We start from the raw sequence: 25815 nt of genomic DNA, 5'->3' as shown, positions 1-25815 counted from the left end.
TAATGATACCCTGGGTGGGACTGGGCATTATCTAGTGCCTGTTTAAGACCCATTTGGTCCTGTAGTCAAGGAGGATGTCATCATGTTTGGGCAAACCCACATCAGAGAAACCAGCATGGCTGCAGATGCTGGCTAGCAACCCAAGCTAAGACACTGACTGGTATTCTCCAACTTTGGTATTAATGACCAAGTGATTGGAACCCCTCACATTTCTGCTTTAAACACTCCACATCTGTATTGTAGAGAGCAAAACACAACTTTGGTAGAACTTGAACTTACCATGGCTTCATAGGGCTGAAGGATCCCTGCAGTGGGGCTGACAGACAAGATCTTGCTGTCAGACTGATGGATCTTCCATGTGAAGACCATGGGTAGTCTTGTACAGTTTTTTATGGTATACATTCGTGTAGAGGAGGTCCCTATATAGACAGGCTTGAAGTAAAGACTTCCATCATCTTCTAAGAGCAAAAGAAGGGACTCCCCAGAACTCTGGAGAACAATCTCCTGTGGAATTAAGGGAAAAGTAACAGACACTAGCTAGAAGTCTCAGCTACCTCTGGACCTTGCAAAGGTGTTGCTTCTTCCAGGAGAGGAGCAAGAAAAAAATAGGTCTGAAGGAGGAGGGGGAAGGACTTTAGGTTGTGCTGTCAAGGAGGGCCCTAAGCATAGTATAACACATTCCAGGAGATGGAAACACAAGAGAACAAGGGTTACAAGATGTCTGGCAGCACAAGCACCTTCTATCTGCAATGTTCACCCCCACCTTAGATGTTACTTCATTCCTATTTCCAAAGAGAAAAATCCAAACTAACCATTAGGAGATATAACAGGGCTCACAGTGCAAGTCACTGTGAAAAGGGAAGACTACAAAGGAACAAACCTTGGTCACCATCTTATACTTCCCTCTGCCTACCTTGGTGTATCCAGGACAAGAGTTCAGCTGCAAAGGCAGGACATGCTGCTGTGAGACTGTGTTAACTGGGTGAGTGGAGAGAAAGAAAATCTGGTGGCCTCCTGGAATGACGTGTCCTGAGCGGGGCTTGAGCAAAACAGAGGGACAAGCAGCTTGGTTCACACTGAAGGTTATCAATGAGTTGCCCGTGTTCAAGAGCAGCATACTGCAGTAGGTATCAGTGTTAGGAGCCACAGGAGGAAAAGTCTGGTGGAGATAAGCAAGAAGGATTGTTTGCACTGGGTTTAGAAAACCAGCTTAAAGAAAAAGCTTTCACTATGTTGAATTCCAGGTTCCAACAGGGACTATCCTGAGTCTATGGAGAACCTTGTAACTGCTTCTCCAAGGAAAGAGAGGAAATCACCCAAGGGTGTACAAATTATGGCCTTTTCCCTTCCCACAGTGGCCCTCATCTTTCATAAGCTCATGGGACCAATAAAGCTACTTATGCCATGCTTTCTGTTCATCCAAAAAGCAAGCTGCTTGCTGGGAGCTGCAGTCTCTGCATGGATAGTGACCTCCTGAATTAAGAATTCCAGCAGGCTGGAATGCACGTGCACATCAGATACAGGCTGCACGTCCTGAACTAGCTGAGGAGATTTTCTAAGAGGTTCTCGAAACTATTCCTACTTCCTAGGGTCAGATCTCAGTTTACCTCATAGGCACAATACTTTCTTGTGCTACAGAAACAGCAGGAAGAGTTGGGGAAACTTCCACTTTACCTTGCAACCAATTCTTTTCCATAAGTGTGGATTCTGTGTGCTGCCCTCCATTTGCCTAAACGCATGCAGAGTGTCTGAGGCTCCTGGAAGGGGACTAGGCACCCTTGTCAGGTCCTATGTTCACTTAAACAGAAAGGAAGGAGGTCCCAAAAGCTTCCCTCTCAGAGCTAATGAGATGCTCAATGCAACCTCTACACACTGGAGGCTAAGAAACTAATGCAGGAGAAAAAGCTTCCTACTTCTGTACCAAAACAGGACTCCCCACACCATCAGAAACCACCTAAGCCACATCTTAGGATGGTACAATGGGAAACAAGGTAAAGACTTCAGAGGTGAACCTTAAGCATCTCTGCAAAGATCCAAAGGTCGATCAGTTACAAACCTTGGGGACATCCAGGATGTACTGTGGGATGAAGTGTTCCCGTTCTGCTTCATACGTATGCGCTCTCAGCCTGACAGTCAGGCACCAGGATGGACAGATGGTGGCATCTTCTTCAATGTTGCTGTAGTGTCTCAGCACCTGCAGGCATGCAAGAGACAGAACAGAGCATATCAGGGAAGGGAGTGTGGCAAGGTGCCCTCGAGTGCATGTCCCATCACAAGCAGCAGTTTGTTTCAGTGACATCCCTTGGGCTGAGGAATTGACTTTTTCTGGGAAGAAGGACTGACCAGTGCTGGATGAGGAACGTGAGTGCTGCTTTCCCAAATAGCTACATTTCAGACCCAAAAGATCACCAAGTGACTTTCAAGCAGAAGGACCTATCCAAGCTATTCAGTGATAATATGAGAGTAGCCTTAGGGAAGGAGGGTCTACAGACAGTCTAGTGCAGTTTGAGATACTTGCAGATGCTAAAGTTAGCTCTTAACAGTGAGTCACTGAAAATAATCATCTATCCTTTACCTGAGCCTAAGAAACTCCTGACTCTAAGGTTACTCCTAGATATCCTCCACACTGGCTCAGAAGGGAAAAAATGCAAGGAGTAATAAACAATGCAATGAAGACTTTCTTACCTGCCAGGAAGTTTCTGGGTGCTAAACCTCCTGCAATTGCAGCCTCGTGTGATGTAAATCCCACAGCACATAGGAGAAGAGGCTGCAGTGATGTACAGTGCCCTCAACAGCTTTACTTATGGAGGGCTGACAAAAACTAAGTTACTGCCCATCACCCAGGCCACAACAACCATCCCTGTGCAGGCTCCCATCTATGCTAGTAGTGCAGTAATTCCCAGCAATTCCTCCTTCAGTGAGGTGTACATTACTTCACATTCGCTAGCGGTATGAACAAGTGTAATTGTCTATATGCATGAGCTGTGGCTTGCTTTGCTGATTTATTTTTGCGAGGATGCAGGTGAAGGAGAAATTTTAACCCACCAGTGAATCAAAACAGCAGCCAAAGGAGTTAGTAAAGATATCAGTTTGCCGAACTCAAAATAAAAGGATCTATTTGAATTTTAACTCCCCCAAAAGCCTTTAGCCTGCAGTCTCTTACCAGGCCCTCTCTGGAAACTGGTCCTAGTAATTCCTACTAACCTTGTAGAAGGCAAAACCTTCCAGCTGTGCTGCATAGAGACTATTCAGCTGAGTGGGCTGGAAAAGGACACGGAAGGCTGAAGACTTCAAAGGTGGGATGTCGCAGATTTTGGGGTTCACTTGGAAGGCACTGCTGTCGTTTGGAGTCCAGACAACAGTGATCTTTCCTTTGGTGTGGTTGGTGACACAGAGAGGAAGCGGTTCTACCTTGTGGAGCGGCACGCAGCAACCAAAATCATACTCCCTGGGGCTGACGCTAACATGAGGCGGAAACAAGGCCAGGTCGCTGCTTACGCCATCGTAGAAATATTCAGTCATGGAGTTGGCTTCACAGTATTCATTGGGAGGCTTGTCCTGAGGGATCTACAGGGTGGAAACATCTCAATGTAAGCAGGGGAAGTGTGCCTGTGGGAGACATCAGCCACTACAGTCCTGACTGCTTCATGAGCAAGAGGGCAAGCAAGATGCACTTGAGTAACAGTTCCCAGGACAGCTCAAAGTCTAGGCTTCAAGGAGGCTACTGTTTGTAAGCCAGTCCTCAATCTGAAGCTACATGAGGCAAAAGACAACCCTGTGATTGAGTTAAAGCCAGAAAGTGGCTTAGTGGCTGAGCTTGGGTAAGACCCAACTGACACAGATACAGTGTCAGTGTGTGCTGGGAACATTAACAGCAGAGTTACTAAAGAAATCAGTCTGTCACCTGCAAGTCCTTCTAGATCTGTCTGGCCTGTGCAACAGAAGCCCAACATCTGCAGAGAACAGCATGGGAGTACCTTAGATTCCAGGGAGCGCAGCTCATACCTCAGGGGGCAGCGTAAGGGCTCCCTTTTCATCCATCTGCAACTTCCCATCCTTCAGCATCACACTCAGGATATCAGGGGGGTAGAAGGTGAGTCCCCTCACCATGTTGGTTCGGTACCAGGAGAGATGTCTTGCCTGAAGGATGGCTGGCTTATCTGTGTCCGAATGGCAGGTACCGAAAAAGTCCACATACATGGGTTCCTGGGAAAATACCAGAAATTATTTTAAGAAATAAACTGCCCTTCTGTGATTGCTTTTTGAGAGTTACCCCATCCTAGTACCTCACTTCCAAAACCATGTCTGGGAAAGGCTTAGCATCTGCAATGTTAGACTGCCATTTACTTTATGTCTTCATGTGGCCCAAGAACTTTCTTGAAACTGAGTGAAAGTTCAAGGCACTCAGTGCACAGCTGTGCGGTTAGATTTAACTCAGAGACCTACATGGACAAGAGCCACTGAAGATGCACCTCACCCCACCCGTAGGCATTACTGACTGCCTGTCTGCATCAGCCCTTTACCGCTGATAGGAGCCTGCAGCATGGGATTCTGCCCAGGAAAATGGAAATGCAATGGAAAGAGATTTCCAGGGACTACTAAGTGAGAGAGGCCAGCTCTGGTGGGTTACATTGGAAGAGGCCTCTGAGCTATGACAGTGGTGAAACCACCCTTTGCTTCTCCTACCTGATGGTGGACAAGGCACACCACTCTGCGGTGATAGCTGATGGGGTGAGTAGGTTGAAAGGTGACCTTCAGTGCCAGTGTTGTTGTGCCCTCCAAGACTCCACAGGGGCGATCCAGGGAGAAGACACTCCCTCTGCCATCAATATCAAACTGGTAATAGGCCGAGACATCTGAGATGTTGCTGATTTTCAGCGTCTGCATCAATCTTTCTCCAAGATTGATCCAGTCAAAGTCCACAGAATATTGGTGCAGGGACACCAAAGGACCTAGCACAACAACATGCAAGACAGATCCTGGAGCTGTCATTGCTATTTCTGTCAACATGCCACAAACCACTGCTGCACTTAACTGATCTTCCCAAGCCACAGTCACCTCATCAGCAAACCCACCAGTCCTAGCACACAGCTGGACACTCACTTCCAACAGTCTCAAGCAAGTATAAACCCCAAACAGTGCACCAGGGACAGCCTGGATCTCAGCAGAAGGTACGTATATGACTGAGGGCTGTGACAGCCCCTAGTCCTTCCCCAAGCACTTGCCCTTCCCCTGCAGCACTAAGACAGGAAGAAACAAGGAAGACTTTCACTCTAGTACCTTTACATGAGCCAACCACCTTCAGGACAGTCTGCAGGAGGCATCCAGCAGATACGATAGTGAAATAGTCGGTACTGTGCTCTCCTACTGTCTGTGGCTGAAATCGTATGCACAAGACCAGCTTTCCTTTGGCAGGGACAACACCGTGGGACACATCACAGGAGAAAACATGATCTCGAAGCAGAGGGTCTTTTGCTTTTTCTATTCTACACGGTGCATCTACCTGCAATAAGAAGTAGGTTAACAAAGGAGCCAACAGGAGCCAGAATGGCTCTGAATGTAGGACACTAATCAGTGAAGAACTGCAGTTCTCAGCAGACCTGACCACCACCAAGAACACCAAGGCTTCTGCAGCCCAGAACAGAAATGCTGTGCAAACCTCTGCAACCCTGTCCTGCTGGAACACAGCTAGCAGCAAGCTCCCACCATACGCTCAGAAGTCAGTGGGCTGCAGCAAAATGTCCTGGTGATCTCTGGGACTGGAGTGTCCCTCCTGGTAGGGGGAGAATGGCTCAAGGTGTCCCCAAGGACCAAAGTTGCCTAAGGACTGCTGTGACCAGGAGGACATGCAGGCAGATAACTTATTTCCCTCCATCCAGTGTCCCACCTTGTCTGGGGATTTTCTTTTCACAACAAAGACGACTAATGCTCTGACACCTTCCTCAAACCCCTTAAAGAAGGTACTGATCCTTGCCTGGGGATGCTGAGCACCACTGCACTGTGAACAATAGGAATCCAACAAATGACTGTGTCTTTGCCAGTCCCAAGTTGCAGAGCCTGTGGACAAGCCAGCACTGCTGTTGTCCATGTCATCGGTCTCTGAGTATATCCAACTTTTAATGGGGCTGTGATGGGCTGAGCTGGCAAAGAGAATAAGGTGCTCAAATACAGCCCTCTTGATTTTGAGAGGAATTCACCGGGTTGAAGCCCACCAGAAGATCCACCAGCTGCCTGAGATACATGCATCCCAATTTGAGACTGCCACAACTGCCATGCAGGACTGATGGGCTTGTCCAGGGTGAGCAGGAGAGCTGCAGGGTGCTAAGGACAGCAGTGTCTGCCTGATCTGGATCAAGCGCAGTGGGAAGCAGGCGGGAACTGCCATACCATGCTGCAAATGGATATGTTTCTAGCACTGTAGCTGGGAGGCAAGAGTGAGTGGCCTGGCTGGTAGCAGAAGGCTCATCATCTCTGTTTTATTCACACTCCCACTTGGGTTATTTTCACAGTGTTAAGGGACATACTCAAGACCACATACCCCAGGGAAACACGCCAGCATGCCAACTTCTCACAAGAAGTGGTCTCCCTCTTCACATACCACAGACATGTTGAGGATTTCTACACACTTCTCCACAGTTGTGCCCACTGGCACTGATCCAAAGCACAGCACATCCCGAAACTTCCCAGGCTGTACACCTTCAGACTCTTCCTCTGTCACACTCACCCGCAGATAGGGGTATTTGGCTGTTAAAGGGAATTATATACTGGGTTAAGAAAGAGAGGTGGAATCTCCATCCTTGGATATTCAACACTCAACTGGACAAGTTTCTGAACAACCTCAGGTAACTCTGATGTTGGATCTACCTTCAAAGATGGCCCTGCTTTGAACCAAATAAGCTCCCTTCCAGCCCTAATTTACTAAATTGAGAGTCATATCTTTTGTTTGTCAGTGGCCGTATAAGGCACTTCAGGCAAGGACTTGCTAATGAAACCATTGCTTATTCTAGCCTGCAGCCAGAAAGCTTTAGGAATTTCCTTAGCAGGGACAGACAGGAGAGACTGAGTGCAGACAAGACCAGGAGTTTCTGGAGGTTTTTGCATTGTGCCAATGAACTCATCTCATTTCTTCCCCTCTTAAGCAGGGTCCAGAAATGCCAGTTTGGCCAAACCATGCCGCAGGGCATGTGGGACCCTTCTGTCTCTACTGTCTCTTCAGACCACACTTCCAAATTGACAATAGTATATTAGAGAATTTCACGGGCCACTTTCAAACCATGGTCTTCACTGGCTCATCAGTGACTTGAGCCAAGTGTGGCACAGCCTCCCTGGAATGCTATTCCACAGTTAGGGATGATACACGTTTCTTTCAGTGTTACATGCAAGATAGACTCACCTAGGGCTTTTAGCTGAATAGTCCTCTTTTGTTTCTCTTCACCTCCAAACCAGCATGTTGCTGCCACATCATACACAGCAGCCACCTTGGGTTGGAAGACCACTTTGACCACACACTCAGCACCTGGGTTCAGCATGCCAGAGTCGGGAATCATGTAGAAAGGGCTTGGTGTCTCCCAGGCAAACACAGTAACACAATCACTAGGAAATGGAGACACATTTTAGGTAGATGGATGGTTCCTTTGCTGCCTGTGCAATCACGCATAGGATGGACCTTTCCCATGGGTTGGTTATTCAGTTAGGATGTGAAGCAACCAACGTTGAATGGCAGAATCCCTAATGCATCCAGCTAAATATGCGATGCTGGGAAGCAATTTGTCTCTAGTCTCTGCAAATGCTCTGTTCACACTTTAATGAATCTTAGCTATTACATCTAAGAACTTTATTAATGGCCATAAAGTTTCTCAGCTTCATCACGTGACAGCAAACAAATCAGCTCCCGAATGAAGTATTTGCTTGTCCTGTAACTAAATTTGCTACTACTTAATTCCAAATGAACATTTGTTCTTCTGTTATACACCCAGGTGAGAAGAGAGGACTGAGCTGTTTTCCTAATACTTCATTCAGCTCTCCAGAACTCTCTCTTCTTGGTTGATTTGTGCAAAGAGCATGACATACCATCAGCTTTTTATATTTCATCAATTCCAAGCTGTGTGTCACTTACTATCCATATCCTCCACCATCCTAGACCCCTCAGTCAGTACAAATGATTTCTCTTAGGGGAGAACAAATCACTTGAAATGGTTTCTGGCTGATACCTTGCTCTGCTTAAGGTAGATATGCCCTCTGTCCTTTCTACCCTCCTACCACATCAGCTGACTGCTTTGGGGAGCACCGGCCACTTTCCAAATAGTACAGGTTATTTTGCTCTCACTGTAAGTAGTTGGAAGTACACCTCCTTCCTACCCAGGAACTTCTTCACTGCACTCCTTTCTACAATACTGACTGAATTACTGTCCTTTCCTTATTTTTATAAGGCAGTCCTTGGTATCTGGGAGCATAATTTGCTCCTAAATGATGAGTCCAAGCCACAGAATACTGCCACTGCTTTGGGCAGGTCCACAAACGTAAGAGCAGGCACTGGAGAGACTCTCCAACTTACGTATTGCCTGCCTTGAAATGAAGGAGGTCAGCTTGAGCACCAGCAGTTCCACTGCCATCCCTATGGCATTCCTGTGCCAAGGGAAGAGAGATCAAGTCACAGAAAAACTAACATGTTTCCAGCTGGTTGATCATCTCTCCCTGCCCACGCTAGGCAGGCTACCTTTGATTAGCTAGAAGCCCAGGCCTCTCCTGTGGATCTGGGATCTTCTCAATGGGACACCATGCTGGTCCAACTATTTCCTGTGCATGAATGGTTCTCAGCATATGCTGGAAACAGATAGATGTGAGGTGCCAAGGTGTGCCCACAGTGAGATCTGACCTGTTCTACCATTTCTGCTGCCTTTTCTACTGTGACCTCAGCAAGCGGCAGACCTCTGCCTCCTCTAAGGCAGCCAGCAGATGTAATAACAAGTGAAACAAGTTGTATTCATTGGAGAGTCCAAGAAGGTGGCAAAAACCCCTAACAAAACAGGAAGAGGATCTGCCCAGCCACGTCTTACTCACCCAATGTTGCGCACAGGGAACGTTGTCTCCGTGACATTGTGGACGGCACAGATGGGCAACTGGACAGCAGCTAGGAAGGACAGCCAGGGGCGCGGAAGCGTAGCACGCAGGGTGACAGAGAACTCACCCTCAGCCTTCTTAAAATAGATGCTGTCTTCATACTCCCTCTGCACAGAAAAGCAAGGAGAGATTGCAGGTAGGCTCCATCTTGCAGGTACTGCAGCTCCACCCATGAACACCCATCACCTTCACCTCTGTGAGAGCATTGGGAAAAAACCATCAGCAACAGAGGCACCGGGGGATGCCTCTGTGCAGGACAGAGAGCATATGAAGTGCTCAGAAAAGGCAGACAGTGAGTAAGGTACTCAGGTATACCCCTCACTCTGTCAGGGAACACACAAACACCTTCAGAGGGAGCAGTTGGAGACCACATTCATTTCACCTGATTTGTTTTGATGCAGATGGATTTCTTTCAGTGTTTTCAAGCTCTCAATTCAGCTTAACTGAAGCACGTACAACCTCTCCTTGAGCTCCACGAGCATAGAAATATTAGTCTTTGATTAAGTGCTTTGTCAGCTAGAGGCCTAAGCGGATAACATACAACTTAAAGATGCAGTGTTGACAGCACTGTGTACAAATAGCCCCAGGACATCTGCTAACCAGCTAAGATAGAAGGAATTGCAAGATACACATCTTCCACTCTCCCCAATCATCACCTCTCCTGAGTACTACTTATACAGGTAAGGAGAGACCTTGGGCACTGCAGCACACACAGTCCTTGCTCTAAGAAAGGGAGCCTCCTGCTGTAGTGATTGATCTGGTCCAGACAAACTATTCACTGAAAATGGAACAAGGCCAGCAGCTTGTTTCATAAAGGGAACACTGAACAGTCATCAGAAAACCATGATACTAAGAGAGCAGGGTACTGGGAATCCACCCAGTGATTATGCTCTATGGCTAGGACTGAGATACACATCAAAGACGTATAGCTGTAGACAAGAGCCAGAGATCAATACTCAGAGCCAAGACAGACACCAGAAACAAGCTGAAAAATCAAGAAAAGGGCAAAAAGAGTAATTGCTGTTAAAAATGAAGCTTAAAGAATCCCACCCCATCCAAAAGAAGCGAGGCCCTGACATATCCCTTGTAGTAAATCAGTAGCCCTTCACTGTACAGGCTTTGGGGTGTCCTGTAAGAAAGCAGAGTGAGTCCCTCAACCCAAGGTTCTGCACTAAAACCACCCAGCTGAGGCTCCCTGGGATCAAGCCAGCTGTGGACAGTTCAGGCACCTTATCTTACTGATTTCATTACCAGAAGCAGCATGTGGAAAACTGGGAATGCTTTCTGTAAGAATCCCTCTCATAACTACTGGCAAACACTGCAGACAAGTCAGGGGTTAGGGCTCCCTCAAGTGATGAGGATGTGGAGAGAGCAAGAAGGTCATGCTGCCCAGTCTTTCTATGCTAGAACCTTCCCTAAGGACAGATTCATTCTAGTGAAAACAGATCAGAAAGGACAAGAGAGGCAGAGGCCCACTGTCCCCCTGGAAGCCAGCCTGAGCACTGAGAGCAGTTTTGATGTTGCCACTTTACCTTTTCAGTGGGCCGGAAAATGATGGGCAGAGTTAAGGACATACCAGGGCTCAGAGTGATCGGCTGTGGAAAAACAGTGAAGAAGAATCGTGTGGAAGGACATCTAGATAATGAAATCAAAACAAGAGAACATACAGCTGTGGTTAAGTTAAACAGCAGAAAAGACAATAAAGAATCAAAACCTCCAGACCCCACAATTAGAAGCACTTTATACACCTGACCCCAAGGGTACCTTGGTAGCAAATCAGCAGAAACAGGGGCAGAACCCAGGTGTCCTGGAAACCCATTCCCAGGTCTAAATACCTACCCCTTCCTTGAACAATATTTTACATTCCCAGGCCACGCAGCACAAGCGAAACACATTTGGCAGAAACATTTGAGTTTCAGAGCAGGGAGGGTCACAGGGAGTACTGGAGTGGCTCAGCATCCAGTGGGACTCCCGGGAGCAATGTTTTAGGACACACTACTGACTGGCTGGCATACATCCACAATTAAAATCTCACTAGACTGGAAATGCCTCACAGACAGAAGTATCAGCAAAACAGAATTAAAAAAAAAAAAAAAAAGGCATTTCATTTAAAATACTCTTGCCAGGAACAAGGGCTGTGCATCTGAATTAGCAGGTTTCTGTCCTGCTATGTAAGCATGCACGCGCTGTCTCCAGCACACAGCCCAAGGGGAGAGGGGGCAGATGAGTCCGAGGAAAGGTGCTAACGTGACTGATACAGCAGGAGGGACGAAGATGCAGTGAGAAAGCAAGGTAGTACTAAGGAGAAAGTAACTTCCCACACACCTGTAGCTCAGCTTCTGGGTTTTCTCATGAACATTTTTCAAGATCAGATGTTTGATCATCTCTTTTCCAAGTTCCCAGCCATGCCACCTGAGTGTTTCAGCCACCTCAATGCCCCAGAATACACTTTTCTTCTTCTTTGCCTTTCTTGTAGACAGCTTGGGAAATTGGAACGAGGACATTAGCATTTTGGGATGGAGGGAGGAGAAATCACTCAGCTAATTCTCTAGGGGCTTAAAGCCCCTGGCAAAAGGACAGGAGGAGCCAACCCGTGGCAAAGCTCCAGGAGTCACCAAAAGCCCTGCTCCAGGAGTCCAGAGGGGACACCTCCTGACCACAGCCCAAACAACAGATACCAAAGGATGTCATGAATGAGGAAAGCAAAGGCTGAAGGGTTTTTTTGTTTTCTCCTCTCCCTGCCCTGCCTGTAAATCCACCCATAACAATGGCAGCCTTTGCTCCACCACTCACCTTCCTGACACAGCCACAGCATAGCTTCCGAAAAGAGTCAGAGTTTTGGGGCTCACCATGCGCCTGAGCGAGCATCTGAAAAACAAGAAAGTCCTCACATATGCTGCTCCTGCACCCAGACAGTCTGTTCTGCCAAGGCCTGGGCACTCCCAGAGATCCAACAACTGCTCAGGCTGGCACACCTCCCTGCAGGGGCTGCAGTGTCCCTGGTGGTGTCCCCATTTAGCCAGACCACAATGCCCCTGTGCTCGGCAGTCCCCTTAGCACACACCATCACCTCTACCTCACTCACGGCTCAGCCCCCTGTGGCAGAGCTCTCCTTGGGCCCTTATAGCACAGCCCCAGAGAGACCAGTATAGCAAAGCCTTGCCCCATAGCTCTGCCTGACCCCCTAAAGCCCTGTATAGGTGACTGTGGCACGGCCTCGTTCCCTACAGCCCAGCCCTTTATAACCCCACCTGGCCCCGGGAGCAGAGCCTGGGCCCCGCGCCACCGCCGCCCCGCCCCGCCCCGTCCCCGGGCCCGCACGGACAGCCCAGCTCCCTCAAGCCCTGTCCGGCTCCCTGTAGCACAGCCCGACCTCCGAGAGCCCGGGTGAGCCCGGGCCACCTCGGGTCCCGGCCGGCCCCGGCCCGTGTTGCCATGGGGACCGGACGCGGCGTCCTCGTCTCCCAGAGCAACGACGGCGGCCGCCTCGGGTCAATTCGCGCTCGGGGCGCGGCGACGGGTGCCGTGACGGCCGCCAGGGGGCAGCGGAGGAACGCGCAGAGCGGGAGTGGCCGGGGGGGGCAGACGGGGGGACCGGGGGTGCAGGGGCAGACGGGGGAGCTGAGGGGGTGCAGGGGCAGACGGGGGGACCGGGGGTGCAGGGGCAGACGGGGGAGCTGAGGGGGTGCAGGGGCAGACGGGGGGACCGGGGGTGCAGGGGCAGATGGGGGGACCTGAGGGGGTGCAGGGGCAGATGGGGACCAGAGGGAGATGGAGGGGGGCGGGTGGCAGACGAAGGGGCGCAGGGGATGGAGGGGTGCAGGAGAGAGCTCGGGGGCGAGGAGTGATGAGGATGGGTGCAAGGGAGGGAGACAGGCGCAAAGGTGAGTCAGAAAAGGGGGTGCCGTGAAGTATGTGGGTGCACGGGACGGGTGGGTGAGGAGGCTGTGGGGCTAAGAGGTGGGGATGCGGAGGGGGGCGAGGGGGCATGGGGTGTAGCAGGCTGGAGAGTGCTGGCATAGGGATGGGTGGCACCTTGACGGGGCCAGGTCGCCTCGAGCTCCTTGGAGCACCGGTGGCACAAATAACAAGTTGTGATCGTTGCCAAAAGCAGTTATGGGGCCAAGACCAGCAGAGGGGCAGAGAGACACAGGGCAGGGAGCCTTGGCTGCACAGGCCCATCAGGTGTCCTGGCTATCATTCCCACGGGGCACCACCACCACCGTGGGTCACTCCTGTATCTTCCCAGGGCCCTGGATGTCCCTCAGAGAGGGGGGTACCCCTGTGTCCCCCATGCAGAGGGCCAGACAGCTCCTCTGGGATGCACAGGCAGCAGCATGGCGGAGAGCAGGGATGGCCACATCCTGCAGCGCAGGGAGGGTGTCAGGGCAGAGGCAGGAAGGAGATGCAGCTTTAATGGCATTTGTCAATGTTTACAACATGAGTCATACAGCTAAGCAGCCATAAATCAGCACCCCAACTCCTCTGGCATCAATCGTGTCCCCTCCTCTGTCACCCCAGCACTGGATGAGTGCCTGGCTCCTGCAGAAACAACCTCATAAATAACAGCAACAAAACAAACCCTCTTGCAGCCAGGGAGGGTTTGTGTGCGCCAGGCGTGAGATGAACGCCTCCCATCCATCACTTTAATGGTTGTACTCTGGAAATTAAACCTGTCATGGCCCATCAAGGTGAACGTTTTAAGTCCGTGACATCCCTTCAGCTACCTTGTGGAACTCTTTTTTGTTGCTTTCTTTCTCTCCTTTTCCTCTCTGCCCCTGCCATCCCTTTCCCCCCCATCTCACATCCACCCCGGTGTGCCCAGCTCCAGCCTGTGGTCCTCTCCATACTCCCCCACTGCTGGAGGACCAGGTTGTACATTGGGTGGTAGATGTCTTTAGCAACAAGGCTCCTGCAGCCATGGGTTGGCATCTGCCAGCATCTCAGAGCCCGGTCCTGTGTGCCTGCTGGGGGGGCAGAGCTCTCCTGGGGCAACGGGTCTCTCTTGCCCCACTGACCCCATAGGGCAATGACACAGAACTGGGTACCATCCTTTCCTACTTCCTCTGTCCCTGCTCCTTTCCTTCTCTGTCTTTACCCCCCACCCCCCTTCCCCACATTTACTCCTCTCCTGCTCCATGTATGCCAACCATTGCAGGCTCCTGGCACACGACCCCTGCCCTGACTCACATCTCCTCCCTTGGAGCAAGGGCTGCACCCTCCTCAGGACCAGAGCTCCCTCCCCAAGCAGTGCCAGGGCTCCAGACACCTCCTGCGTGGGCAACAGGGCTCTGCTGTGCCCTGGGCTGGGTTGCCTGGGGACAGAGGGGGAAGCTGCTGAGCTGCCAGCAGCCACTGTGGGTCACTGTCACCCCACACAGGACCGTTGTTTGTTCGTTTGTCCATCGGTCCGCCCATCCATCCATCCATCCATCCATCCATCCATCCCCAAGCTCTTCTCACCCATCATCTCCTTCCCCTGTGCATCCCTCTGTCCCAAAAGCATTGCATCTGTTCCCCTGCCAAGGGTGCCGCCCCCCAGCCCCATGGCAGCATTACCCAGCCCTGCGAGGCGTGGCAGCCCCACTCCAACACTTACCTGTCCCATCCCTCGCTGCCGGAGGTGACCAGGGCTCCCAGGGGGCTGCTGCCCCTTGGCAACTCCCCCCCCCAGCAGGTCCCGGGGACAGCCAGCCCTCCCTGCCACCCCCAGGCAGGGACAGGGAGACGAGAGAAGGGGACAGCAGGATGTGGGGCAGGAGGGAGACATCATGGGCTGCCTGGGGATGGGGCATCCCAGCCCGGGCTGCCCCATTCCTGCAGAACTACATGCACTGGGGTGGTGAAGCAGGGCTGCCCCCCGGGCTGGTGGTGGGACAGGGAGGCTGGGCATTGCGGGGCTGGTCCCTCTGCCTCCACGGCCATCTCAGCATCCCCAAGGGGAAGCTCAGAAATCGTACAGTGAGGTCTGTAGGTTCTACCAGGACCCTCTGGCATCCTGAGGACAAGGGCAGCCTCCTTGCTCAGGTGGGGCAGGGCTTGAGCCTAGTGCTTCTAGGGAGGTGGCAGAGGGTGTCTGTTGTCATCCTGCTACCAGGGGTTGATTTGAGCCCAGCCAGAGTGAGCAGGACTCCAAGAGGATTATCGAATGATTCCAAAAAGTAGCTGAGTGGGGTTTAGATATTGTCATGGGAAAAGGGGGGCTCACCACAGCATTGAGCCCTCACAAACAGCCTGAGCACCACCCTAAACCCAGGAGGGCTCTACCGCCACTTCACTTCAGGGTAATGCCACTCCAGTGCAACCAGGCTGATTGCAACATGGAAAACAGCACCGCTGCATTAGCCAATTAATCAGCTGTGCTTCATAAGGCAGCTTAATTTTGCCCAGCAAATGCAGCCCCCACCAGGCTACAGGGTGGAGGCAGGGTAGGCTGGCACACATCCCAGGCATCCTTCCTCCCATCCCTTCATGCCACCAAGGGGAAGGGCAGCTGGCATCACACAGCGCTCAGCGATGCACTTGCTCCAGGCACTGCTTATCTGCAGGGAAGGGGCAGTGTGTGGTCAAAGGAGGGTCCAGGGTCTGTCCCCTCCAGCTGTGTGAGTCTGCTGTCCCCACCCGGCTGCCTGGGGACCCTGGCAGGGCAGCACTGTGGCAGGAGGGGGGGTGTGGGGTGTGTGTGCAGAGTCTCCCGTCTCCTAAGGAAGAGCACAGGCATCCAGATAACAGCTTTATAAGGGAGGGATGTGGGGACTCCCCCAGATACACACAGAGGAATAATTATGAGTTAAATAGGATCCAAACACACATAAGTTAAAGGGGGGCAGGTACCCTGCAGCCCCACCTGCTCCACTTGGGCACAGTCTGTGTCTGCCAGCAAAGAGACCCCTGACACTGCAGCCCCTGTCCCCGGCCGGCTCTGTCCGCCTTTCACAACACAGAGTCGATCTTCCTCTCCGTGGCACCCATCTCGTTGTCCTCCTCTTCTTCTTCCTCCTCGCCCCCCGAGCAGGAGGAGTCCGGGCTGTAGCCCAGCTCGGCGGTGCTGCGGTGCAGAAAGCCGGAGCTGGGGCTGCGCCCCATGAACTCAGGGCTTTCGGCAGCCTGTCCCCGGGGTTCGCTGGGCAGCAGCTTCTCACAGGCTTTGCTGAGCCCTCGTTGCTTCTCGGCCTCCACCTGAGCGCCCTGCTCCTTGGCTTTGCGGCTCCGCTTCCACTTCATGCGGCGGTTCTGGAACCAGATCTTCACCTGCCAAGGAAGAGCCCCCAGGGGAGAATGTGCCCCCCTGCCCCATCCTGTCCCCACTCACCCCCTCTCCTTCCCTGCATGGAGGGTCCCCCCAAAAGCTTCTTTGTTGTGGGGCATCCTGTGGTGCTGCAGGTCTGCAAGGAGGCTGAGGATGTCATGGGGACAGGAATACCCGGGGGGCTGCTCTCTTGCCCCTGCCCAGCCTCTGTGGTGGGGGTCAGGGACAGAGGGGACCAGCAATCCCCCAGGATGCCCAAGGACTTGCACAGGGACATTAAAAGAGGAGTTTTAGCCCCACAAAAAGCCCCCTCCCACAGTGCGGGGAGGGATGGAAAGGCTCTGAAATCTAAGTTGGGGGTGCTGAGTAAAAAGAGGAACAGTATTTCTGGGGTGCCCTTTGCAAGAGAGGAGCCTGGAGCCCACCAGGCAGGTCTCTGCAGAAGATGCTCTGGGACAGGCTGCTGATGTGGGCAGTGGGGTGTGGGACTGATGGCAGCCAAATGAGGGACATCAGCATTGCCCATGACCTTGACTTCCCACCCCACAGCACAGGCCCCCCACCTCCCTGGCAGTGACCTTGGGCTATGCTCCATCCCTCCCCAGGACCAAGGTACCTGCGTCTCGGTGAGCATCAGTGATGTGGCCACCTCAAAGCGCTTGGGTCTGGACAGGTACTTGTTGAGCTTGAACTGGTTCTCCAGCTCCAGGAGCTGCTGGCTGGTGAAGGCTGTGCGGGGCCGACGGCACTTCCCCATCAAGCCAGACTGTGGAGTGGCTGCAGGGCAGACAGTGGGCAGGGGTCAGGGGACAGCGGGACTGGGGGGGACATCCCCTCAGCAAGCCCGGGATGAGGAGGAAGGTGAGTGTCTCTTCCATCATCTCCTGCCCCAATAATGACTTTATTGCCTGGCTGATAGGAACCAGCAAGATATGTTATCAGACCTCAGTGTGCAACTGGGATCAGTCCTGTGACTGAAATTAAACCTCCTTTTTTATTGCCAAGCTGTGCAGGTGGCTGCCCAACTGCCAGGCGCTGCAGCGGCAGGGCTGCCCATGAGCCCGGCTATCTCACCCGCAGCCCTTGAAGGCAGCGCGGCACTGAATCAGGAGGCAGCGGGAACAAAGGGACCTTTGAGAGTCCAGCGTGGGGTGGCTGCCGCACTGTGTTTGATGCCTGCTTATCTCCTCTCTGCTGGCTTTATTGTCCCCCCAGGGTTCAGCTTTTACTGCTTCTCCCAGCACCGCAGCGGCAATCAAACCCAGAGGTTTGCAGCTGGGAGTAAAGTACTGGAGCAGCGTGGTGGGGGCATTAACGGGAAAGGTCCTTGGCGCGTCCCTGCCGCTGTGTCTCAGGGGGTGAGACGGAGCATCGTTGCCACAGAGATGTGCCCCACTTGGCAAGAGTTGCTCCAGCTGGCCCGCTTTGCAAGGTATGGGGCACCATCCATGTTATCTCTCTCAGATTCCAGCTTTGATCCCGACCTGCCCATCTCCCAGGGTGTCCACCGAGCCCTTCACAAACACAGCAGTGACGCATGAGGCAGGAATTTATGAAGGGGGCATTAACTGATCCCGATCCGGGTTTGATCCCAAGTACCTGGATGCTGGGTGGGACGGGTCAAACAGGTAGAGGCCAGGCTGGGCTGGGGCTCTGCAAACTCCCCGTGGAAGCAGGGATGGACATGACCCCTCCCGCACCTGCAGACCCACAGTGCCAGGAGAGACAGCCCGTGGGACCCAGTATACAGCCACTGGCCAGTTAAACTAAGGACTGAAGAGAGGCACGCTCTGCCGACGGCTCTGACTCACACATGGTGCATTATTTTGCATACAAAACATACTCAAGGCTAAAACCAAATGAGAGGCTCAAAGGACTGCTGGGACAAATATAAATGTCAGATGAAAGATGGCGCAGCTCTGCAGAGCTCAGCCATGCTCTGGACTCTGGCTGGCTGTGGATACTCTGGCTGTACAAATCCTGGGCAGAGACACGGGAACAAACGGACCCAGGAAGGCTCTCTTCTGCTAAGGAAAGGAGGTGTCATGGGGACCAGTATCTGCAAGGATGGGGCAGCCCAAGCTAACACCCTTCACAGCTCCTCAGAGAGGGGAGGCCAGAGATGCATCAGAAAGAAAGGGAGCAGAAATTCATTCAGTCGATGTCGATGGGGAGCACAAAGCAGCCCCAGGCAGCATCTGGCAGCTCAAAGGTGCTGGCCAGTACCCAGTAATCCCCCTTTGCTGCTAGACAGGGGGGTGCACTAGGGTACCCAAGTGCCTCAGTCCCTCCCTGAACTGGGGGCTGCACTGCACAGGCTGGCTCTACCGATTCAAGGAAGGGTCCCTCTAGCAGGTCCTCTTTCTGGCCAAAGTCTGTAGAGGATGCTTTGGGAAAAGAGAAGGGAAGAGGGTGTGCCCACATCCCAGCATCCAGTAATCCGGGCCTTCTGTGCTTTCTGGAGCCAGAGGCTGTTTTGCTAGGGGTGAAGAAATATCATATTCCCAGCCTGAATTTCCCACCCCAAAGCAGAGAGCCCAGCGTTCAGCTCCTAGGGCACTGCATCCTGGCTCTGGGGAGCACAGAAATCCTTCAGACCACTCCAAAATGCTCCTCTGTGCTGCCTCCTGCAAGGTCAGATGTGGCCAGACTAAAAACAGATGTGGGAAGAGTAGCGGCACAGAAGTGAGTCTCAACCCCAAAAGCATGGGGAGTTTGGTCCGTCCAGCTTCAGAGGAGACTGGAAGGCAGCTTGCTTTAACAACACCCCTCCAAGGGACTCGCTCTTCCCCAGGTAAGATGCAGAGGACTGCTTGGTCTAGCAGGGAAAAGAAGAACAGAAAGTTCACCCAAAAGCCAAATAAATCCAAACAGGATATATCCCAAATAACTGCCAATGCAGGGGACCGACAGCTGGAGCATGGTCCCTCTGCCAGCCCCAGGTTCCCCATCTCAGTGTCTCCAATTCAGGCCTAGTGCAGTGGTGTCCATTACAAACCTTGCACAGACCCTGACTTCCCTGGAAATCCACCTTGCCTCCTGCCCCAGTGCTGACAAAAAACCCCAACCCTCAAACCCCTCTGTGCCGTTGTCACACAGTCCAAGCCACCATCAGTCCAAAGCCCAGCCTACACAGGTATGCTGGCCACCTAACCTGTGACCTCCTCTGACCATACACCCTTCAGCAGCTACTATTATCCATCACCACTTGTTCAAGATTTTGCCTGCAGATGAGGTGGGGTGAGCCCAAATCGGCACAGCCCTAAGTTCCACCTGACGTTCAGCCACCTGCAGCAGCAGCTCAGAGTGAACCTGAACCACCAACATCTCTGGCCTCAGAGCAGCTGTCTGCTTCCCTGAAGGGCCCTGGCTCCTTTGCATGGGGAGAGTACAGAGGGAAGAGGGTCTGCAGTTTCTCACTGGAGAAGGAGCAAAGGGAGGAGGAAGAAGCGGAGTCTGAAGGTATGAGGTAGGTTCCAGTTTCCTCATCAAAGAGGAAATGGTGCCTTGTGGCTGCTGGTAGCTCCAGCCTGTCCTACCAGTGTGCGTGGTGGAGTCCTGTCCTCCCCCTGTCCTGTGGCAGGCTGTCACGTGGGCATGGACAACATCCTCCCAAGGGATGCACAGGGAGCACCCCCCCAGGGCTCACCTCCCCCAGTCTCTGCCAGTCGAGCTATGAACCCATCCCCATCACAACCACCATCCCACAGAAGGAGTAACCCTTTGGGAAGGCTCTCCTTTTTATTCAGCTCCTACCAGAAGACTAGTGACTGCCTCAGCATCACTTCTTTGCTTGCCAAAGGATTTCCTATCTGCTCAGCCATCTCCTCCAGTGCTACATCCAGCATCAGAGCTCATCTCAATATCCCTTCAGGCTGGCAGGGCTCGGATTCCCTGATGGGTGCCCAGCATTTGGCTGCAATATCAGTAAATAAATTGCTTGGCCTGGAGCTGGGAATGCCCTCTGAGTCTGAGGCCAGGAGCTCTACAAGGCAGCTGCCTGCTGGATAATTAGATAAAGCTTATAAAGAATTGTTGGTTTATTTGATACAGTTCCGTCTACTTGATAACAAGGGTAATCCTAGGTTGATATTAAACCACTTGTTTTTAATTTGGTTTGTTTAGCTATACTTCACTTCACTTTGTGGGCTAGCAGATAAAGGAGAGGAAATTAGCACCCTGTCTGCTTTGGAGGTGTTTCTCCACGTGTCAGGGCTGGGAGGGGGAGAGGTGGTCTCACTGGCATCGGGGCCATCACCAGAGGCTTCTCCTGGCCTGCTGGCAGCCCTGACCACTGTCCATGGGGCAGCATGTGTAAGGGCACCTGCTACCTCTCCTAGCCCCTTGCTTGCTCCACCACAATTGACACCCGATTGCTGCTTGCCAGCTGTTTTCCAGCCTAAGCTTCCTGTTGATGTCAGATCACTGTGCACCTGGTGAGCCTTGGAAGGTGTTGCTTTTTGAAGCAGTTTGCTATGACTTGTCTTGCCTGCTCTCCTAGCCCAGCACAGTCCATCCTTCTCTGGAGATACTCAAAACCCGCTTGGATGCCATCCTGTGCAACATGCTCTAAGTGATCCTGCTCTAGCAGGGGGGTTGGACTAGATGATCTCTAGAGGTCCCTTCCAACACCTACCAATCTGTGAATAGGCCAGCTCTCCACCACTGTGGGCAGGATGTGGCCTGGGCTCCAAGCCATCAAAGTGGTGAGTGGGTGATGCAGAGAAGCAATGTCCCAGGAAACCTGTCTGAGCACCAGGTCCCCAGCGGGGAATCCTTCGCTCTTCCTGAGAGCCTGCAGCTGTATGTCACCGCTCTCCGCTCCTACAACTCTCCGCCATGGCAGGTCTCTGCACTTGACTCCCACCACTGTGCTGCATTTCCATGCTGCTAGCCAGGGCAAATAAATCACAGCTCCCAGAAATACTGATAGGCACAGCACCCCTGTGCCAAATGCTCCTCCTGTGCAGTTCAGGAGATGCTCAAAGCCCTAGGACAGCGACCCAGGCTGGGAGCAGCAGAGTCCGGGTGGGCAGCATCCCTGCCTGCTCCTGCACTCAGGTCTTTCCCACCCAGCCCTCTCACTCCGCATTGCAGCAGGCAGGCGCTGGCCGCGGCTCCGCAGAGGCAGCTAGGGAGGAAGGCAAGGCACCCGCTTGCACTGCAGCAGGAGCACTTCTCCGAGCAACCCCAGCACCCAAGTCCAGGTTCCTCAGACCTTCTCCCCAGCATGCTACCTCCCCCATACAGAGGTGAGAGTGGGGCGAGCCTGTGCAATACACCCCTGCAGAGCTTGCGGCTCCAGTTCAGGGGCTGTTCCGCTCCCTCCCCCCCCCGCCCTGACTGTCCCCAGGAGACCAAACTAGACCGTGCCTGCAAAACATCTCTACGCAGGCAGCTAAAGGAGGAATTAGTGATTTAGTCCTGGAATCTTCAATAAATAAATCACAAGGGTAAGTGCCCTCTGGGATGCCCCAGAACATGTCCTAGGAGACTTTCAGATTAATTTCTCCCAAATATCAGCCCACTGCTACCTGGAGAGCTAAACATGACCAGAACCAGCAGCATGGACACTTGTTCTCAGTCACTCTGCAAACTTCAGCCAGGCAGGTCCGTCCATCTGTCCAGGCTGGGTGATGGGACAGGGCACCCAAGAACCACAGGCAGCCCAGGAGCCCTATGCCAACAGCAGAAGGCTCCTGCTCAGTCCACCACCCTCTTCAGAGAAACAAGGAAGGGCTTGGCAGGCAGCATGTCCTAGGCAGGATGCAGGTGTCCCTTCCTGTCCCTGCATACCCACACCACTGTCCCCATCCCCACACCATGGCCAGCACACCGGGGCAACATGAGCCCAAACACAGCCATAACATGCAGCTGAGGCCAGTCCTGGTGGCTAGAGGGACAAGACATGCTGCAAGGATACCTGCTTTGGGAGTTTGCAGCAAGCCCACAAGAGGAAAGGCTGAGGACACATTTGAGAACCCAAATGTTCACAATGGACTGAAACAGGGATCTGAAGATGGACAAGGAACAGGGTCTGATGATACAGTCTACATGATGGTGAAAATAACAGGAGACAAGGACCAGGGAAGCAGGATCCCTGGGAGAACAGGCATGGAGAGGAGAATAGATCCCAAGCTGAGCGTAAGTCCTCCAAGTCAGAAGCAATGTCCATGGGGAGGTACAGGCAGTAAGACCAGCTGCAGACACACAAAGCTTCATCCTTCTGTTTCAGGGGGGCACCAGCTCACGCTCTGCATCCAGCTTGATCCCTGTGCTTTGGGATGGGAGGATATTTGGAAGAAAACCCTGAAAATGCTCAGAATGGAAACCTGGCTTGGAGGAGACAGAAGCAGCTGGGCTATGTAGTGGAGGAAGGAGAAGGCTGAAAGGGACCTACAGACCCTCCTCATGTGGAAACCAGGCAAGCAAAGAGAACGGAGAGTGATTTGCTGTGTTTGGCATGGCAAATTTTGGGGGAAAAATAGAGCAAGAAAAGCTTCACAGCAGGAAACCTCCTGAAGCAGTGAACTGGAGAGCCTGGGGAGAGAATCCCCACTGCAAAGGGATCCCCAGAACCTTTCCGTTCTGATTTAAAAGTCTACAGCTTTGGCAGCTTTTGCTGCGTCCTTGTTACACCTGCATGTGCCTCCTTTGCCTCTGCTCTGGTTTGGGCTCTCCAGGACCCTGTGCACCAATACTTGGGTCAGAAACTGCTTTTTCTCTCCTGAGCTATCCCAGGAGCCCAGCTCAGTGCTTCCCACAAGAGCTGTTGGCATGCTGTTCCCGTGCATTCTAGCACAGCCCAAAAGCTCCCTCCACAAGCTGTTCTCATGCTCACGGTTTGGGATTTGTCTCTTTCCAACAGGGTTTTGGAGACAACCAGCTCTGGAAATGATCCTACACTTGAGGGGGATGTGTTTGTTGATAGACAAATACCTCTACATTATCCCAGCCAGAAGTTGAGCTCAGGGCATGGGGGCAGGTACATCGGTGTGATCTTACTCCTGTATGCTGAGATATAGTAACAGACCCAGACCCTACAAGGACAAGGTGGTCTCTGCAGAGGAGCAGGAATGTGTTTTGCCACTAGCAAATAGAGATTCCCCCCCCCCCCCCCGTTCTTAATGGCATGCTTAAAGAGTACACAGAGCCCATAGCACCAGAGGCTTATTCCACACCCTTAGGTGCCACCACCACTCCACAGCCAGATCTATCTCACAGTTCACAGAGAACCAGTGAAAAGGAGAGCAGCCTGGGGTAGGGAACAGCCTCTTTGCTTTCAGCCTGCACAGGTGTAATTTGAGGAAGGATCAATGAATGGGATGTTTCATGTTAATTCTCCATTTTTGTGTTATTATTCATCCAGCCAGTTTATTATTTAACTGACTTATCCAGCCTCTTTTTTTTTTTTTTTTTCTTTTTTAAATGGGCTTCCTGGTTATTAAGACACTAAACTCAGCTAATCTGGATACTCTGCCGGGTGTTTATTAACAAGCCTCTCTCAGTTTATTGCTCACTGCCCCCATCTTTGCAGCGATCAGACCTCCACTCACCCCTAGCACAGGGCAGGGTCCGGCTCACGCTGCCAGGGGTGCCAGTGGCAGTCCCCAGTGGGACAAGAGCCTGAAGTCGGTCCTTGTGCCCCCCTTGCCCTGCAGGACCGTCCCCACCCGCGGCCCAGCATTGCAGTGCAGAATGCGGTGCCTGCCCGCAGCCCTGACCGCGACCACCGCGCAAAGGGCTGTGCAGGGAGCCGGCACCCTCCTTGCCTGCCCGGAGGGACCGGGGCTGGGCTGGAGCCGAGCCCGCTGCCGGGCTAACCGGTTCCTGCGGCTCCCGGCGGCACCGGGCTCACCAGCCCCGCGGAGCCGGCTCCTTGCCCCCACGAGCCGAGCGCAGCGGCAGGCAGGGACCCGGAGCCCCGTTCCTTCCCCGGCCCCAGGGCCGGACCCGGCCGCGCATCCCTTCCTGCCCCAGCCCCGGCGGGCAGCTCCACAATATGGACTCGGGCGGGTTCGTTCCCAACAGCACCGGGCGGGTTTTATTCGTTTCCCGGTGCCGATTACGGCCGCTGCTTCCTTATTTTCGTTTCCTTCCCGCCGCGGAGGAGCCCAACGAGCCCGCAGCGCCCGTGAGGAGACGGCAGCTGGGGCCGGCGTGGCTGGCCCGGTCCGGGAGCGGCTCTGCGGGCACCGGGGCGGGCAGTGGCCCACGGGGCCGTCCCGCAGCAGCGGGCCGGGGTAGGGCGAGAATTTGCTCTTCGGATCGGGTTCCCGGGGCCCCGCAGCCCTCAGAGGTCTACCGGAGCGCAGGTCTTGTCCCCCCCTCCCCCCACCCGCCAATGGGACCCCCAAAGCTGCCCTGGCTGGGGAGCGGGTCGGGTCGCAGCAAGAGCCCCGCATTGGGGTCAGCCCCAAGGGATTGCCGCCCCCGCCGGGCTCCCGACTCGAACCGCTGGGGATCCGCGAAGAGGCGGCCTCAGAGAGCCTCAGCCCCCCGTCCCCGAGGGGACCTGCACCCCGTTGTGCCGGCGGAGGCCCCGGGGGGTTGGAAGGGGCGAGAGCTGCCGTCCCGCCCGACGGGAGGGTCGGTCCCCGGGTCACTCACCGTGGAAGTCGGAGAGCCTCGGCACCAGCATCCCGGCTCGGATCCAGTGCTCCAGCGGGAAGGAGCCGGCCACGGCCGCCTTCAGGTGCTCCGCGCCAGGCGGTGGCAGGTGGGGGATGCCGGTGTAGGCGAAAGCGGGGTGCTGGCCCCCCAGGGCCGGAAGCGGGTACACGGCGGGCGGGTAGAGGGCCGGCAGGGCGCCGAGCCCGGGGCCGGGGAGGTGCAGCAAGCCGGGCTTGGGGACGAAGCCCGCCGGGGCGAGGGGCGCGGCGGCCGGGGGCGCCCGCGGCGAGGGGGTGTCGGAGCGCCCGGCGGGGCCGGGGCTCGTCGCGGGGCTCCCGGGGCTCAGCCCCGGCGGGGAGGCGCTCCGCGCCGGCTCTTCAGCCAGGAGCGCCTCGATGCGGAAGTTTTGGGACTTCTCCATGGGCTTGTGCATGGCGCGGCCCCGTACGGAGCCGCCGGGCCCCCCGGCACCCCGCCGCTCCCCTGCCAGGGCACAGCCCGGCCGGGCAGCCCCGGGCCAGCCCCGACACCGGCTGGCATCCACCCGCGGGGCCCCGCCGCGCCGCGCTCCGCGGGGCTGCCCTCGGGGGCAGCCCTTCTCTCCGCTCCTCCTCCCGGGCACTCGCTTGCCCGCCGGCACCGGGGGGGTTTTAACCCCCCCTCCACCTGCCCCAGCTCCCCATTGGCTCGGCGCCGGCCCCCCGCCCCGCCGGCCCGGACTGCCTCCCCGCGGGCCCCGGCCAGGCTCCCCGCCGGCCTCCCTCCTCCGGCTTCCTCATCCCCCAGCCACAGCAGCGGGGACACTCCGGGCCTGACCCGGAGCGCTCTGCCCC

General features: G+C 54.0%; 2 protein-coding genes across 5 annotated transcripts in view; both read right to left on the bottom strand.

The window, feature by feature from the left end:
- CFAP65 (cilia and flagella associated protein 65) overlaps positions 1 to 12540 on the bottom strand; it is a 33191-nt gene extending 20651 nt beyond the window's left edge. For 3 of the 4 annotated variants that reach the window (XM_075756910.1, XM_075756912.1, XM_075756911.1), the window contains exons 1-14: positions 12494 to 12540; positions 11914 to 11988; positions 11446 to 11600; positions 10653 to 10755; positions 9061 to 9227; positions 7394 to 7593; positions 6599 to 6744; positions 5281 to 5503; positions 4687 to 4952; positions 4006 to 4206; positions 3205 to 3567; positions 2057 to 2194; positions 914 to 1159; positions 280 to 504 (exon numbers count right to left, since the gene is read on the bottom strand). In XM_075756910.1, the coding sequence (XP_075613025.1) occupies positions 280 to 504; positions 914 to 1159; positions 2057 to 2194; positions 3205 to 3567; positions 4006 to 4206; positions 4687 to 4952; positions 5281 to 5503; positions 6599 to 6744; positions 7394 to 7593; positions 9061 to 9227; positions 10653 to 10755; positions 11446 to 11600; positions 11914 to 11988 (2508 nt within the window). In that variant the 5' untranslated portion in view covers positions 12494 to 12540. Of the gene's footprint in view, positions 1 to 279; positions 505 to 913; positions 1160 to 2056; positions 2195 to 3204; positions 3568 to 4005; positions 4207 to 4686; positions 4953 to 5280; positions 5504 to 6598; positions 6745 to 7393; positions 7594 to 9060; positions 9228 to 10652; positions 10756 to 11445; positions 11601 to 11913; positions 11989 to 12493 lie in introns of those variants that run through there. The other variant, XM_075756913.1, reaches the window with a different exon arrangement.
- Positions 12541 to 15854: 3314 nt separating this feature from the next.
- On the bottom strand, positions 15855 to 25579 carry LOC104632211 (uncharacterized). The gene is made up of 3 exons (XM_075755761.1): positions 24980 to 25579; positions 16986 to 17146; positions 15855 to 16371 (listed from the first exon to the last, which is right to left on the bottom strand). The coding sequence occupies exons 1-3, from the start codon at positions 25413 to 25415 to the stop codon at positions 16054 to 16056; spliced, it is 915 nt and encodes a 304-aa protein (XP_075611876.1). The 5' UTR covers positions 25416 to 25579; the 3' UTR covers positions 15855 to 16053.
- Positions 25580 to 25815: the final 236 nt, after the last annotated feature.

The sequence above is a fragment of the Balearica regulorum genome, chromosome 6 (assembly GCF_011004875.1).
Source record: "Balearica regulorum gibbericeps isolate bBalReg1 chromosome 6, bBalReg1.pri, whole genome shotgun sequence".
Lineage (NCBI taxonomy): Eukaryota > Metazoa > Chordata > Aves > Gruiformes > Gruidae > Balearica > Balearica regulorum.
Note: the sequence above shows the minus strand (reverse complement) of the source record. Positions and strands in the feature narration are given on the sequence as shown.